The sequence below is a fragment of the Ursus arctos genome, unplaced genomic scaffold (assembly GCF_023065955.2).
Source record: "Ursus arctos isolate Adak ecotype North America unplaced genomic scaffold, UrsArc2.0 scaffold_16, whole genome shotgun sequence".
Classification (NCBI taxonomy): Eukaryota; Metazoa; Chordata; class Mammalia; order Carnivora; family Ursidae; genus Ursus; species Ursus arctos.
In genome coordinates this window covers 23,604,603-23,622,030 of record NW_026622830.1, presented here as the reverse complement: position 1 = coordinate 23,622,030, position 17,428 = coordinate 23,604,603, and the positions used below count along the sequence as shown (strand labels likewise).

The 17,428-nt window shown below is 48.5% G+C and overlaps 1 protein-coding gene and 1 long non-coding RNA gene across 6 annotated transcripts in view; one reads left to right on the top strand and one right to left on the bottom strand.

Moving 5' to 3' along the window:
* PIGU (phosphatidylinositol glycan anchor biosynthesis class U) overlaps nucleotides 1–17,428 on the bottom strand; it is an 80,097-nt gene that overhangs the window by 8,586 nt on the left and 54,083 nt on the right. For 2 of the 5 annotated variants that reach the window (XM_057312576.1, XM_057312579.1), the window contains 4 exons: nucleotides 15,373–15,527; nucleotides 13,410–13,553; nucleotides 10,500–10,624; nucleotides 1,676–3,713 (listed from right to left, as the gene is read on the bottom strand). In XM_057312576.1, the coding sequence (XP_057168559.1) occupies nucleotides 3,445–3,713; nucleotides 10,500–10,624; nucleotides 13,410–13,553; nucleotides 15,373–15,527 (693 nt within the window). In that variant the 3' untranslated portion in view covers nucleotides 1,676–3,444. Of the gene's footprint in view, nucleotides 1–1,675; nucleotides 3,714–10,499; nucleotides 10,625–13,409; nucleotides 13,554–15,372; nucleotides 15,528–17,428 lie in introns of those variants that run through there. The other 3 variants (XM_057312578.1, XM_057312577.1, XM_026503327.4) reach the window with 3 other exon arrangements.
* Nucleotides 4,664–10,127, top strand: LOC123001283 (uncharacterized). The gene is made up of 3 exons (XR_006409995.2): nucleotides 4,664–4,870; nucleotides 8,162–8,989; nucleotides 9,780–10,127. It is a non-coding gene; the product is annotated as an uncharacterized LOC123001283 (long non-coding RNA).

The following is a 17,428-nucleotide window of genomic DNA, read 5'->3' as shown; positions in this document are numbered from 1 at the left end:
TTCAGTTCCGCACCGACCAGTGACGGACCAGGCTCTGGATGCCAGCTGCAAATCCATGCTCATCTGGTTCCCAGGACAGCTCTGGTCGGTCTTGCCCAGGGAGGGGAGACGGAGGACAAGGGGAATTTAAGGTATAGTCCCAGCTAGAAGAGCTGAGAAAAGCCATCCATGGGACTGAAGACATGTCCCCAAATGCCATGCATCTCAACAGAAGCACTGAGTGTAGGTCAGATGGAAGCAGGGGCTGGCTTGATCAGTGGAGGACATGTGGGGGCTTCCCCAGCTACAGAGATCAGGTTCTGGCAGAAGCTGGAGAGGAGTTAGGGACAGAGCTGCTACCCACTAACCTCGGCCGGTGGGGGCCACGTGGCCCCCCACCTGCCCACCTCCCAGACCTCTTATTCTCCATGTCTGGAAGGCCCAGCTGCTACTCCTTGCTCCCCAGGGCTCTCCCGGACCACTCACAATAGGAAAGGTGACTCTGTTCCCACTAGTTAGATTCCTCCAGTGGTTACTCTGCACACTGGGCCCCTAACCACGCCATGCTCTCCCTGGCCATCTCCCTGGCCGTTCCTTCATTCGGCAACCGTCTGCTGAACAACTGCTGCATGCCAAGCACAAAGCCGGTAGCTGGGGTCCTGCAGTGGGAAGGACAGACCGAGCTCTGCTCACACGAAGCACACAGGCGAGTGGGGGAGGCAGAGAGAGAAACAATAATATAAACTTACAAACCGGGCGAGCGTTAGGAAGGAAACAGACGGGCTAAGATGGAGGCAGTGGAGCAGGGGAACCTCACGGAAGGCCTTTTTAAGGAGGGGACACTTAATAGTTACTAAAATTCTAACTGTCTCATATTTGTGCTCTGTGGCTCCCAACCCCGAGGCAGGTGTGTCTAACCCTCCCAGGGGCGCTCTTCTGCCTCAGTCAATGCTCTGGGACAGTGACAGGACTTGAGTGACTGCCTTGATGAGTAAGTGCCCCCATGTGACATGTCCCTTTAGTGATCTGGCAGCAGCCACCACAGCGCCCAAACACAGCCAGCAGTCCCAGAAAACATCTGACCTGACAAAGTTGTCTGACTCAAGAGTCCAGACCCGAGGTGGCCGAGGACACAGGTGTGTGATGTCTGCACAAACTGCCAGCTGATGGGCACTTGGGCCAGACCTGGGAGGCCTGGAGGTTGGTATGACCTGTCTGAAGGGCAACGTGGCAGTATCTGCCAAAATGCACAAGGCACATGTCCTCTGACCCAGTAAATCTCACCACCTGGAGTCCGTCCTGAGAAAACCCTGGCATGTGTGTACGAGCTTATGCGGAGGGATGCCCAGGGCTCTTCCATTTATAGCAGAACAACCAGAAACAGCCTCGATGTCCATCAGCAGAGGCCTACCTAGTCAAATCAATCAAGGCCCTCCTGCCCACGGCCTCTTGCAACCAGTATCAAGAGGAGGTCATCAGGTGAAACACTGCAAGTCCGAGAGCAGTGGCCAGAGTAGGAGGACATATCTTCGTACACACGGACAAGCTCGGCACGCGTGCACGCGTACTAACAGCGGTCGTAAACGCACAGACAACATCTGCAAAGGCACCCCACACCGATCCCAATCATGACATCTGCCCTGGGGTGGGAAGAGACACGGACCCTGGTGGCCCTATCTCATTCCATATGCTTCTATTTTGTTTCTTTTCCCAGCAATAATGAATGCATGTATTACTCATCTGATTAAAAGTAAATTTTAAAAAGAGATTAAAACTTAAAGGTAAAAAGACAACGCCAAGGGCTCAGCCTGGTTTTTCCCCCACAGCTCAGCCACTAACTAGCACGCTCCATCTAGCTGGCGTTTCGTTCCCACCCCCAGCCCCGTTCTCCAACAGTCCAGTCTCTCCTGCCTTCGACAGCCCCTGAGCACTTGCGAGCATCTCCCCTACCACTGATGGAGACCCTTCCCTCACAAAGCCACAGGGGAAAAAGCTGTTATCTGCCAAGTTCCATGAAGACCTCGTGATCACTGCCACTGTATTCCTGACCCACCCCTGACACTCATGACCGGACAAGCTGAGGCCTAGTTCAGTGGAGCGTTTGCCAAACTCCGCAGAGGCCCAGGGCGGCCCGATGCCCTCACATGCCAGCCATCACTTTCAAAGGATAATTAAAGGGATTACAGCAAGACAGAAGGGCCGGAACAACCTTCTGGATTTCCTCGAGTATTAGGCTGAATCCTGCACATTCCTGTTGACGTCGGACACGGGCGGAGCTGAGCATCCAGCATGAATAAACTTGTGTGTGACAGAACGGACCCCCCAGCACGGTCCTCCCCAGGCTACAGAGCCCTCTGTCTCTCTTCCTGCTGTTCGCAAACCAGGATAAATAGCTGGGCTGGACATTAATTGTCCAGAAAGGTCCGTGCAGGAAATACCAGACCCATCACTCATTGCGAAAGCCCAAACTCCTGCCCTCTTCCTTCCCAGCAGCTAACCTTGGAGGCAAGGCTCTCCCGGGGGACCATTCACTGGCATCATTAGTCTCTCCAGTTCGCCTGGCTTCCCATCCAGTCCATCAAGCACAGGAAAGGCTTGGCTGTGCCAACAGCAATTGAAATGGTAAATGGTAAAACTGATTCTCATCGGACCCAAGGAAGATGGAGCTGACCTAAGGGAACTTCAGAGAAGTCTGCTGGACCACCTGCAGCAGAATCTCCGGGAAAACGTATTAAAAACACAAATTCCTGACCCTGTTTTCCATATCTATTGGCTCAACATTCTTAGGGGTGGGATCAGGGAATCTGGTTTTGTTTGTTTTTTTGGACAAAGCCGTGTAATTGTGACAGTCACAACTTAACTACAGGATTTAAAACATTAACAGGGCATCTACATTCTTAACAACATCCCCTTCGCCCCGATTCTGAGAACCACTGCTCTATGGCACCCAGGGAGGGGCTTTCCCTGGGTCAGGGGGAAATCGGAGCTCCTAGCTGGTACCTCTCATTCTCTGACCCCTACAGCCTCCTCACCCGCTACTCCCAGCCCCATGATTTGTGTTCCGACTTACCCAACAGGTAGACCGAACTAGTTCTCATCTCCCTGCCTTTGCTCCTGCTGTCCCAGTGTGGAAAGTCTCTCCTCCCCCTACCCCTGCTCCCCAAGCAGCCCCCGCCCCACCACTGCACCCACTACAGTGCCACGCAGACCAGAGCTGTTACAGAAAGAGGGCAGCCTCAGAAATGGAGCCTTCCCTGAATTTCGTTCTTGGCTCCTCCAACGACCTTGGGCAAGAGACAACCTGTGTGAGGGAGCCTTGATTGCTCTTTGTAAAGTAGTGATAACACTATCTCACAGGCTTGCTAGGAGAATTCACTGGGGCGATGGCTCAGCATGGTGCCCAATAAATGCCCGAGGAATTCAGCTTTTCTACTCTCTCTTCTTTAATCTCTACTGGACCAGGGGCTACTTCAGGGGAAGAACGGTCCACTCACTCATGTCCGAATGCCTAGTTTGCAGGACCCATGGCCTTTGTTGAATGTCTGAAGCTACAAAATGAATTCCTGTCCCCGTGCAGCCCTTGACTCTTACCTGCCCAACGTTGAAGGTCAGCGTGATGGCATAAAAGAAATTAGAGTTGGCACTTCCTGCATAAATCCAGAGGTGCCACAGGACAGGGAAGAGCAGGGAGCAGACGATAATGATGCAGGTGAGGACAAAGATGTTTCTCAGGACTGCAAAGACAGATGGTCACGGTTAGCCAAATGCTGATTCTTCCTGGCACCCTTTCTTGTGGGGATGGCCCCACGGGATGGAGAGGCCAGGAAGAGCCTGGGTAGCTCAGAAGCAGAAATCCTCCCCCTCCAGATTCAGAGGCTCCGGGGTGCCAAGAGGCAAGCCTCAGACTCTTGAGTCAATGGCTTCCCATGCCCAAAGCTGATGGGAAGTTCTAGGTTTGGTCTCTGCACCTCCCACTGTGGGCCTGGATGGCTACAGTCGGCAACACTGTGAAGGCCTCTGGGCACCGCAGTGGAAGCATTTCAGCACGACAATGCCCTCTATCCCCCACTCTGGGAGTGTCCAAGGGTAATCCCTTCCCTCTCCACAAGCACGGTGCTGTCTGTTCACCTGGGATCACAGGTGGGAATGGCAGCATGAACCCATGGCGATTAGAACCCCCCTGCCCCCCATAGAGTCTCTATGGTGCCACAGCCCTGGGTCTTAGGAACACGTTTTCCATTTTCTTTAATTCATGTCTTAGATTCCCTGCCTTTCTCTTCAAATGTCCTTCACTTTTCCTTAGATGATTTGAACATCTCTGACACCCTATCTCACACCATCCCCCCACACTCCCGGAGGGATTACGGGATCCCACCAGGGAGGAAGCTCTCCCAGAAACCCCAGGGAGGACCCCGACACTCAGGCGGGTACTGGCAGGCAGGAGGGGTACAGCTGGAGGGGAAGGAGCAGGACAGGGTGCCCAAACCTGGCCTTAGAAAGACAAACACCTTGGTTAAAATCCCTGCTCCACCGGCAAGTTTCCCTGAGTCCCACCTTCCCCGCCTCTAGAGTACGGCTAAAATGCCTACTCGCAGGAGGCTCGCGCGGAGTAAACGAGTGAGAAACCGGCACAGGTGTATCCTGAGCATTTCCTCTGGCTGCTGTCAGCAAATCACCACAAACGTTGTGGCTTGAACAGTACACAGTTTATCTTACAGTTCTAGAGCTCCGAAGTCCAAGATGGGTCTCACAAGCTAAAATCAAGGTACCCTCAGGGCCTCGTGCCCTCTGGAGGCTCTAGGGAAGAAGCCATCTGCTGGCCTTCACAGCAAGAAGGGGCTGCTGTGTTCTTGCCTCACGACCCCCTTCCCGCTTCACCCAGCAACGCCAGGTAAGTCCTTGCTACACTGCAGCACGCGGACCTCCTCTTTTGCTTCCCTCTTCCACCTTTTTTTAGAAAATAGACTTTAGGGGCGCCTGGGTGGCACAGCGGTTAAGCGTCTGCCTTCGGCTCAGGGCGTGATCCCGGCGTTATGGGATTGAGCCCCACATCGGGGTCCTCCGCTAGGAGCCTGCTTCTTCCTCTCCCACTCCCCCTGCTTGTGTTCCCTCTCTCGCTGGCTGTCTCTATCTCTGTCGAATAAATAAATAAAATCTTTAAAAAAAAAAAAGAAAAGAAAATAGACTTTAGTTTTTAGAGCAGTTTTAGGTTTACAGCAAAACTATGGAAGAGATCCCCCACGTGCCCCCTGCCTCCAAGCCCTTCTACTATTTAAGGGCCCTTGTGGATTACACTCTCCCCTCCCCCACAGATAAACCTCCAAGCTAATCTCCCCATCTGAACATCCTTAACTTTAAATGCTTTTGCCACGTGAAGTAAGACATTCACAGGTTCTGGGGACGATGTGGATATCTTTGTGGGGAGGGGAGCATTAATCTGCCTATCACACTGTGCTTCCCCCCCTTTGAATTCAATAAGGAGTATCTGACAGTACCATTATATGCTATTTTTATCTCTTTCTTTACACTCGATTGTTTTTTAAAGAAACTATTAAGTATTATTTAAAATAAACTAATGAAAAGAATGCCTTTAAAAAAAATTTACCAATAGATCTGGGTCCCAGATGGCACTTAATGAACAGAGAAGTTCCCTTCCCCTCTCTGATCCTGACCTTCAGGAAATCCCTTCTTCCAAATCAGAGTTTGGGGAGATTTCAGAGATGGGGAACCTCCTGAACATTGAGGCTGTTTGTCTTGGTTGTAAAGAAACTTGGTAGAACTGCTATACCAGGGGTTCATGCATCGGAAAGGGGACAGGATTACGTGATTCTCAATTTGGCTGCAAAATAAAATCACGGGGGAGCTCCACCTGATCTGAGTAAATCAGACTCTCTAGGGGTGGGGCCTAGGCATCCATAATAGTTTGTAACAGCTTCCCTGGCGATTCTAATATGCAGCCAAGGCTTCAAGCCACGGGATTACAGCTGCAGACCCTTGGCAAATAAGAGGCCCAGACCAGTCTGTAACGGAGATTTCACTGGTCTGTGTCATGGTGATGATAACCAGAACATGGTAGTTCAGAGTTCTTGTTAAAGGTAAATGTCTTGAACTTAAGATTCATGAGAAATGACAGGTGTCTCTTTGTTGCTGGTTGTTGTTGTTAAAAAGTCCTTTCTTTTATGAAATGGGGATGAATGGCTGGCAGTTGACTATTTTAATGTCTTCAGCAAAACAAGAAGTTGACAACTCTGTCACCAGAGTTTTTAAAAAAGTGTCAGTGGTCTGTGAGCTCCCACAATTTGGAAACAACAGCCTGGAGGGCTTGCAGGGTCCTCTTCTCTGACCTGAAATTTCCATGGTTCTGGATTTTCAAAGCTGAGAGGATAAAGCCTTGACTCAAGTCTTCCTGAGACTTCCTTGCTCCCAGAACAAGAAGTCTGGAAAAAGGGATACGTGCATTGAGAATTACTATTAGTAAACAATGTTACAACCTCCAGAAAGGAGAACAAATCTATTTGCCACTCCTCCACTCCCACATCACTATTTACATTTCTCAGTGGTTCTTTTTTTTTTAAGATTTATTTATTTGTTTTAGGGTTGGGGGTGGAGGGGCAGAGAGAGTCTTAAGCAGACTCCAAGGTGAGTGTGGAGCCCAACGCAGGGCTCGATTCCACAACCCTGAGATCACAACCTGAGCCGAAATTAAGAGTCAGACGCCCCTCTCAGTGGTTCTTCCTGATCTCCTGGAAATTATTTTGCTGAAAAAGATACACACTATTCCTAAAACAAAACTCCTGTGGCCTGACAGCCCAGGTAGGGCATTGTCCCTTGCCTCTAGCCACTCTGGATTTCAGACAGGGTGACAAGAAGGTGACAAAGTGCACAGGCTCCCATGCAGCTCCTGGCTGCAATTACAGACAGCTGCAAAGATACACTCCCATGTCCCTGGAGGAACTGTCACCCGCATCCAGTTGGCTTCTGGCCTGCAGTGACCTTTGCAGGAACAGGGAGCTGTACTCACTCTTGCTGGCTGGCAGGCCAGGATTAAAGCTATACGCCAGAGCACCTGATGCTGGGACCTGGGGCACAGGACAGCTTGTCCCAGGCACCAGGTGTCAGAGATGTCAGCGATGACCAGGGCTGAATAAGACGAAAGGCTCACCCTTCATCAGACTTACTTGGGTCAGATGGAACCCGATTCCCCATCACACCCACAGGGTGGCTTATCCAGTCCCTGCCTCTGTTACTGAAAAACTGAAACTTCAGGCAAGTCCCCTGCCTTCTCTGAGCCTCAGGCATTCAGAAATAAAATTCTCTGGGCACCTGGGTGGTGCAGTTGGTAAAGCAGCTGCCTTCAGCTCAGGCTCAGGTCATGATCTCAGGGTCCTGGGATCGAGTCCCATGTCAGACTCAGCAGGGAGTCCACTTCTCCCTTTCCCTCTGCCCGCCCCCTCACCCCTGGCTAGTGCTCACTCTCTCTCTCTCTCTCTCAAATAAATAAATAAACAAAATCTTAAAAAATAAAATAAAATAAAATTCCACTTGAAAAATCCAGTCCCACTGGGAGGAGCACAGAGGGGAACTGGGAGCTTCAAAGGTGCTTATTGTATTACTATTCTCTATAATTTGTATTTTTTTAATCTATATTCTTTTATCTTTATACAAAAGTTAAAACAAAACACACACACACACACCACCACCACCACCACCACCACCACCACCACCACCACCACCACCCCCCATCCCTCCCCAGCCTCTGGTAACTGGCTCTTTCAGCTAGACCACTGCAGGCTAGCACGGACTCTGCCAGCAGGCTGTTCCCTAACACTGCAATTGTGTGTCTGCATGACTCATCCTGGCCCCAAGCACCACAGAGTTCCGGTCTGGGGCCTGCATTCGGGGCAGGGCCCACATACCTCTTCTCCTCCCCACTGGCCAGGATAGGAAAACAAAAAGGTGAGTGAGTATGTGAGCAGGCATGTTGGCACTGGCAACTAATGTTTAAACTGAATTCTTAACCACATTACAAGTCTGAATATATCCAACCTAGACTTAGAGACTTGTCCGAGTCTCCGCCCGCAGGTCCAAAGGACGAGCCTGGAGATGCTCCGGGCTAAACGCCATGACGCACAGCTGTCATGCCCCACACAGATACCCTGAGCATGAGTATTCTCTGCCACAGGAGCTGCCCATCGAGGGGGGAAGCCAGCGCTCCGTGCAGGATCGTTGATCAAGCTGAACTGTAAACTGCTTGCCCAGCCAGCCAGCTGCAGCATCTATTAGATCATGTAGGTTTCTAGAAACCCCATCCTTATTTTCTCTGCCTCAACCCTGGAGGGCATAAAATAACTTATTTCAAGTTTGAAAAATATGTTTATTCCAATGACTCTGAATGACTGACTACTTAGCCTGGAACTTTGATCATGGAACTAAGCCAGAGGTCCCCTGCATGGTTATTACTAGTGATAACCACAGTGCTCTTGACATATGTTCTTTCTCAAACTTAGAACACCCATGGAAGATATTCTCCGCATCCGACAGATTAAAAACCAAGAGACTCAGACAGGTTAGATGATTTTCCTAAAAACAGATAACTAGTAATGGGAAAGCTAGGATCCAGATTCAAGTCTTCCTGGCTCCAGACAGTGTTCAGGAACACGGGATGAAGGATTAATCACAGGCAAGAGGTGCCCCGTGTGGGACAGACAGCTAAAAAAACAATGACTCTACTTTTGGGGAAAGAGAATCAACATACCCAAGACCCACCCTGTCACAATCTGGGGCATGCTGACATGTTTGGTGGCCTCATGACTTGTCACTGGCCATTCTGCTCTGCTGGACTGGGTGATTCTTATCTGAGCAATGAGGATGTCACAGGTAGAAGACGCCACTTCCTTCACCCAGTCAGGCCGGACTGGTCACCGCCCCACAGGTCACCACCTGCAAGGGCAGCCCAGGCTTGGTCCGCCCACTCTGCTGTTTACCTTCACTGAGAAGCCCCGACTTACAGGTAGGTTTCTTTCTAGCAGCCGGTCGGTTTCACTTCCTGGTTGACACCCAGACAGCCCCAAATAATAACAAAGATTTACTTCCTCTGAAGCCTCCCCTCCCCAAGTTCATTCTTGACATCTTGCTGTGCACCCCTGTAGGCAAGGAAAATTCCACAGCTCCCTTCCCATTTTAGTTTTGAGAATCAAGTGGTGTTGGGCCACTGACACTGCCTCTTTATTAGGGAGGCTTAAAAACCCACCCCAAAACAGCTGCTGAGTTGTGGGTCAGGTCTGATCCTGGGTTCTGGGGACACAGAGGTGAGTGAATGCTAAGCCTACCCTCAGGAAGCCCATTACACTGAAAAGAACCCTCACAGAGGGCTCGGAGTCCAACTGAGGAAAATACTGGGGGCCCAGAAAGCAGAAGCAGCTCACTCCGCCAGCTTCGGAGGAGACGGTTAGAACTGCAGGGCCTTCAGAGCAGGCAGACTACGTATAGTGCTGCCATCTGGCTTCTGTGGCTGTTCAGGTGCGGTGCTGGGAAACGGCCCAAAGCCCAAGGTCTAGTGTTCCACTGTCCAATACAGTAGCTACCAGCCACGTGTGACTTCTTAAATTCAAATAAATTCCAACTAAAACTCGAGCTTCTGAGTCACACCCGTGGCTATTCTATTGGACTATGCAGCTATAGGACACTTCCATCATCACAGAAAGTCCTACCGGACAGCGCTAGCTAGAGGCTCATGGCCAGCCCTTCCACTTACCTATCACGTAAGCTTGAACAAATGGCTCCACCTTTCTATACTTCAGTATTCTCATCTGCAAAATGGCGCTATTTTCCCACCAAGTCTGGAGTGAAGATGAGCTGACCTGATGCACCTAACACTCCTAGAACCACAGTGACCAGGTGGGTACTGCGTAAGTGCTCAAAAAATGGTGGTTATTTTGGGCCTCCTGGCTGGCTCAGCCGGTTAAACATTGGACTCTTGGTTTCAGCTCTTCAGCTGAGGTCGTGATCTTATGGGTCGTGGGATGGAGCCCCACATTGTCGGCAGGCTCTGTACTCAGCAGGGAGTCTGCTTAAGAGTCTCGCCCTCTGCCCCTCCCCCCACTCTCTCACTCTCTCTCTTAAATAAATAAAATCTTTTAAAAAATAAAATAAACAACATTTCAAAAAAATATTTATTTATTTGAGAGAGAGCAAGTGAGCACGAGCAGGAAGTTGGGGGGCAGAGAGAGAGGGAAAAGCAGCCGACCAGGCTGATCTCAGGACCTGGAGATCATGACCCGAGCTAAAGGCAGCCGTCCACTGACTGAGCCACCCAGGCGCCCCAAAGTGCTTATTGTTATTATCATCACTAGTCTGTAATACCCAGCAGGCAGACACTCAGGTCACTGTGTCTTTCCCGGTGCTGCTAGCACAGCAGACACCAAGCAAACACCTATTGATTTCTTTTGCCCTGGCTGCTTCCTCCAGGGACCAGGCTGACATAAATCTGCCGCGAGAGGTTCAGAGGCGGGAGTACTCACATCTGTAGAGATGGTTCCATACAGGGAAGAAGGCCATGTAGAGGGCCACGTCCCCCACCGTTGGGTAGGACTTGAAGATGGAGATGATAGCCATCTGGATGAACATGAAGAAGATAGGGTGCTCCCTGGGGCAGGGCAGGACAGGCAGACACAGAGGGAGAGATCAGTCAGGGACCAGGTCCACCCCAGAGACTCCTAACCCCATGCCCTGAACCCAAAAATATTCTCTAGGGGACTTCAGGAAGGGGCTGGCTCTGCTGCCCACAAGACCTGGGGGCCAGACCGAGTAGCAAAGCAGAAAACTGCAGGGACCCAGAGAAGTCCAGAGGTGGTGGGAGGAGGGCCCAGCAAACACTAGAGAAACAGCCCATCCCCCTTCAACCCCCAGCCCAGCTCTGGGCCTTCCCCCAGGAGCCACTGAGGAAGAAAACAAATGAAGTCAGCTTCATTACTGGGCTCTAATGGCTGCTAGTCAGAGTCATCAGGCGGCCTCCCTTGCCAGAGGCTCCTCTGACAACCGGACCCAGGGCAGGATGTGCCTGCTTGCTGACACTCTTCTTCTCTGCCAGGATGGTCAGTGGAGTCTACGGGCCCTTAGCTATGATGAGCTCCTTTCCGGAAAGAAAACTGATTGCTGCAGGCAGCTTTTCAGCTCTTGTGCGCTGGAACTGGGGTTCTTGTTACCTTAAACTAACAATAACGGCTACCATTTCCTAAACCTTCACTCTGCCAAGTTCTGTCCCAGACCCTTTCCTTGTGCCATCACGTGTGATCCCTACGACATGTCAGCTACTCCTCGAAGTAGGCAGTACCGTCGCCCACACTTTGCAGACAAGGAAACGGAAGTTCAGAGAAGGTAGGTGAGCTGGTAAGCAGTGGGGCTGTTTATCTCCAGAGCTCTTAAGCATCACCAGGACTGTTCTGAGTGCCTAGCATGATCGCAGCTCTCGTCAGGAAGGGTGGGGAGAGAACTCCATCTCCAATGTTCCTCCGAGAGCTGACCAGGTGCTAAGAGGAAGCCAGCAGGAAGAGGCCGGCTCTACACCCTCCTCAGCTGTACCTAAACAACGCGCATGCGGCCTACTTCTGTGCAGCACCTGGATGCCCAGCTCACTGAGGTTTTCTTCAGAGACTAATGGTATTCTTGTCTTGCAGGTCAAAGGTCAGGGTGACTCAGTGGGTGTAAATCTGAGATGTGGAGACAAACATGTACACACCCCAAACACTTGAGCGGTTTTACACAGCAAATGCTTCAGACTCAGCTTGGCAAAGTCTCACAGTCCTGTAGGCTCTAGAAGGGTCCAGCTAGCTCAGTGAGCATCTTCCTAAAGATAATCCAAATCACTGGCTGTGGGCTTTTTAGGTAGCTGGTAAGAACCACAACATTTCTATGAAAAGGCCAGTGAAAATACAGTGACAAAAAATTTGGAGACCTGACCCTCCTGCAATGCTGTCTGGAGAGAGGCGGCCTGAAGGGCCCTGCTCCCACCAAGCTGGCGCTGGAAGCAAATACTGCAGGGGCTGGAGAGCTAGTGGAGCCTCAGATCCAGGCACAGGAGGGCCGCAGCAGGGGGGGGTCACTTCATATCCTCTGTCCCTACAACCCTGGAGCCCTGGCCTGGGGCGGGTGGTGCTGTTGCCTACCCAGGAGCCACCTGTGGCCTTTCACGTGCAGACAAAGAAAGGGGCTGCACAGAGTGAGGAAAGGCGTTCCAGGCTCCCAGCTTCTCGCAGCTGAGTGGCTAGGCCTGACCAGGGCAAAGGCAGGGACTGGACTGGGGACAACAGACAGCTGGAGAGCTTGGCTGGGCAAGGCTGCCAGAGTTCCGGAGACTGCCAGGCCAAGGAAGGTTTTCTGTCAGATGCCAGGCCAAGGCTATGTTAATGGGAAGGAGGCATGAGCTCTGAGCTTTTACAGAATGGGAACCATGTGCATTGGTACACTGGCCATGAAGACTGGCAGGAAGGTTAGAACAGAGAACTCAGGCTCTTGAAATCTAAACCAAATTCCCCTCCAGGTTCCCTGGACCAGCAGCCAAGGATGACTGTCCCCACTGAGATCAGGATGTGAGGGGCTCTTCAGGCACCCAAGACCATCACCTGGACATGTGTCAGCGCCTGTTTCCCCTTCTCTGAAGCCAGGATAATAGGCCAATTTCCAGATGCTACTACAAGTGACCTCTCTCAGGAGTCTGGCATGGTACAGGGGGTGAGTATAGATTCTGGAGACAAACAAACGTAGGTCTGAATCCTAGCTCCACTACTTACTAGCTGCGTGACTCTGGGAAACTTGTTCCACTTCTCTGAATGTCTATTCCTCAACTATAAAATGGAAGTGATGATAATAAAATTATGCCTACTTCCAAGAAATGCTGGAAGGGTTAAGTATGGACCCTTTTCAGAAAGCCTAAAAAGGGCTGGGTGGAGCCAGGCTCACTACGTGTTTGCTTTCTTACACTACAGAAGAGAGCGCCACAGACAAGCCTTTTGAAGGAAATTGATCAGAAGATTAAATGGAGCTGCAGGCAGCCAAACGCGCAACTAATACATCCTGAGTGCCCCCTGTCACTGGGATACTGATGGAGGGCACCCAACAAGATCCACTTTTTCCAAAGACACCTTCCAACTCTGAACCCCTCCTCTTACCCAAAATAGTGAGTGGGCTCAGTAGCACTGTAGGCTCAGAGTGATGCCAGGGGAAATATCAGGGTGCTCCAAAGCACCCTCTCAGCAGCCTGTACTCATGTGGGACTGACTCTACAGCTGGCTACGGCTATTGGAACCGGAGGCCATTAAGGGCAGGTCCCCGGGGCAAAGATGGCATAAACAGCGGACGCTCCCAGTTTGAAAGGCACCTGCAAGACTACAAATGGCCCTGTGGACAAAGCAGCAGCAGGTCCAACCACTTACTTTAGCTTTATGGCTAAGGGGATGGTGTAGAAGAAGACGTTGATCTGAAACACACATACAAAGAAGAGGCTGAAGTGCTCAAACATCTCCGCAAAGAAGTACCAAAAAAGACCAATGTTTGGAGTGAGATCTGGAACAGAAAGTCTGGAATGAAGAAAACAAAGGGAGGGGGGGAAAAGCTAAATTTTAAATGGTCTGCTGTGACCCGGTTTTCTCCTAAAGATTTTGGTCACTACTGGACAGCCAAGGATGACTGTCCCCACGGAGATCGGGATGTGAGGGGCTCTTCAGGCACCCAGGATATAGGTAATTAATAAAAACAAGAGGCAGAGAAACAGAAAATGATAACCCTTAACAAATACCAGCTGAACCAAACTCTGGCGTGCATCAAAGATCTGAAATGAGGCAGCATTCAGGCTAGAAATCAAAAGACCAGCCCCTCTTTTACTGCCTAAAATACATATGTTTAAATTTAGGAGATATCCAGGACTGTAACAAAAGAGGAATGGGTTTTAAACAAACAATATCTACTTGGGGGCATTCCAAAGACTTGCCTAGAGGAGCAAGCTCAAAGATCCTGCCGCTCCCCATTCTTGCTCTGTATCCCCATGGCAGGAGCCAGAGACGGAGTGCCTGACACCACAGGGACTTCTGGAGCCTTGCAGAAGCACCAGCAGCTTCCGGCTAGGATGCCAGATCTCATTTGAGAAATAAGGGTTTCACTGGAAAACTTTTTGTCTAGTTTTCAGATAAAGATTCGTTGCAATTCTGGCTCTTCTAAAAATTTATATTATATGTTTTATCTTAAAAAACAGAGTTGAAACTGAAGTCAATTCACAGTTTTAAAAGGGCAATAAATGCAGCATGGAGAAGGGAGAAACATGCAGTGGCTCATGGTCAGAGTTCACTGACCGAGGCCTCCACCCAGGGCAAGTCTTTGCCTCCTGCGGTGACTACAGTTCCTTTTCTGTGAAATGAGGTAAAGAACACAATCTGTGGGTCAGCAAAAAAACAGGGAAAGCTTTTCACCAGCAATACAACTCCTACCTAAGGAAAAGCATGAAGAACTAAAGGTTATGCTCAGCCAGGATTTAACACACATTAGCAGTCCGGAATCCCAAAAGGGAGTCTGCCACTCCATATCCCTGCCCCACCCTGACAGGTGTAACTGTCAACACTTCACTGGGCTGTGAGTTCCTTGAGGTTTGGGCAGCGACCATCCTCCTCAGCATACCACACAGAGAGCATTGGGATATGTCTGCAGAACTCATACTCCATTTTGATTTTCTCTAAAAGTTTGACACATGGGAGGTGGCTCTTAGAGACCCTCTTGCAGTAGAGGAATATATCCATTCCTGTTGGGGACTGAACCAAACCCTTCCAGGAAGAGGCCTGTAGTTGCTTCAGATGTTCTTAGAGAATTATCTTCCATCTCACTAAATTGAAGGTACTTGCTAGACCTGTGGTTCTCAAAGTGTGTTCCTGGACCAGCAGCATTCACGTCACCTGAAAACTACTTAGAAATGTAAATTCTTGGGGCGCCTGGGTGGCTCAGTCATTAAGCATCTGCCTTTGGCTCAGGGCGTGATCCCAGCTATGGGACCGAGCCCCACATCAGGCTCCTCCACTGGGAGCCTGCTTCTTCCTCTCCCACTCCCCCTGCTTGTGTTCCCTCTCTCGCTGGCTGTCTCTCTCTCTAATAAATAAATAAAATCTTTAAAAAAAAAAAAAAGAAAAGAAATGTAAATTCTTGGTTCCTATCCCAAACTTACTTAATCAAAACCTCTAGAGGTTGGGCTCAGAAATCTGGGTGTCAAGAAGCTCTGCAGGTGATTCTGGTGCACACTGAAGTCTGAGGACCACCGTGTCTAGGTGCTCCCTGTGGTTGCTCACCCTCAGACTCCAGCTGGAGCTGGGAAAAACGAATTAGCTTTCAGAGTTTTCTAATGAAGTCATTACTTACATGAAGCCATAGACTGCAGGGATGAAATCCCAGGAGCTGAGAAGGAAGAAGGAGAGGCAAATGATTACCACTAGACTTCCCACGTACATCATGGCATATTCCCAAGAGAAGATCCAGAAGGCTTTGCTCTTCACTTTCACAGGTATGTACTGCCGCTAGGAGAGAAGGCAAAATGGTATATTGGGGGATGTCAAGGACAGAAGGAAATTATCAGCTTAAACTTCAAGATCTCTTCTGTAAAGTACAGGATGCAGAAAAGTTTTGAAAATCTAAACATTGAAAAGGATTTATTTATGCTAGGTAAACACTAGTCAAAAGAAAACTAGTTTAGTTATACCGTTACCAGATAAAATAAACTTTAATGTATAAAGAATTGCAAAAATAAAGATGTTCCAAAGTGATAAAAGGTTCATCAGAAAGATGTAACTAAATTTTATGTACCTAATAACATAGTCTAAAAATATATAAAACAAACATGGACAGGTCTATAAAGGAAAAACAGACATAACCATTATCTGATAGATCAAAAAGACAAAAATCGGTAACCAAGTAGGAAATATGAATAGCACATTTTTAATAAATTTGTAACCTCCCTGAGAATGAGTCAGGAAAGAAAAAAAAGGAAAAAAATCTATATATCTACACAGATATAGAAAATGTGGCAAAACAGTAACAGGGTCATCTAAATAAAAGGTACTTATTATACTAGTCTTTTCACTTTTGTAAAGCATGAAATAAAAGACTAGGGAAAAACTAATTCAAGAAGAAACAAAATTATAATGGTTCTATAAACATTTAAGAAATTGAATTTCAAAATTTTGAAAATTGAAAATTTGAAAACCTATGAAAACTTGAATTTGAAAATGAAATTTGAAAATGAAAAATTTTCCCATAAAGAAAAGAGCAGGCCCAGACAGTTTTAGAGGAAAGTTCTACCAACATTCAAGAAGCAGGTTATTCTAATCTTACATTAACTCTTTCATAGCAAATATCATAAGCTTTATACCAAGACCATTTACCAACACAAATGCAAAAATGCTAAATGAAATATTATCTAACATAATTCAGCAGGACATGATAAAGTCGGGTTATGACCAGGTTGGATTTATTCCAAAAACTCAAAGTTAATTCAACATAAGAAAAATTATTAATATAACACAAAGAGCTTAAAAATAAATCATATTAGTGTCTAGATATATGCAACAACTACTTACGATAAAAATAACAAGCAATAAAAGAATGCAGTGAAGGAGCAGAGTACAAAATTAACATACAAATAGCCTTCACATGCACTAATAATAAACAATTAGAGGACACAATGGTCAGGAAAACCACATTTACAATAACACCAACGAAAAGAAAACTTAGAATTATGTTTAACAGGAAATGTGTAAAACCGATTCATGGAAAATTTTAAAACGCTCCTGAAAGACTAGTGTCTTTTTTTTTTTTTTAAAGATTTTATTTATTTATTTGACAGAGAGACAGCCAGCGAGAGAGGGAACACAGGCAGGGAGAGTGGGAGAGGAAGAAGCAGGCTCATAGCGGAGGAGCCTGATGTGGGGCTCGATCCCTTAATGCCGGGATCACGCCCTGAGCCGAAGGCAAATGCTTAATGACTGAGCCACCGAGACGCCCCAAGACTAGTGTTTTGAACAGATGGACAGATATCCCCTGTCCTTGTTTAGGATGATTCAAAAAAAAAATTTTTTTTTTAAAGATTTTATTTATTTATTCGACAGAGATAGAGACAGCAAGAGAGAGAGGGAACACAAGCAGGGGGAGTGGGAGAGGAAGAAGCAGGCTCCCAGCAGAGGAGCCTGATGTGGGGCTCGATCCCATAACGCCGGGATCACGCCCTGAGCTGAAGGCAGACTCTTAACCGCTGTGCCACCCAGGCGTCCCCAGGATGATTCAAAATTTTATATAAAGAGATCAGTTTCCTAATTTAATTTATAAATTCAATGTAATAATGCAATACCAATAAAAATGTCAACAAGCTATTTTATGGGATTATACAAGATTAAAGTTCATATGGAAATACAAACATGCAAGG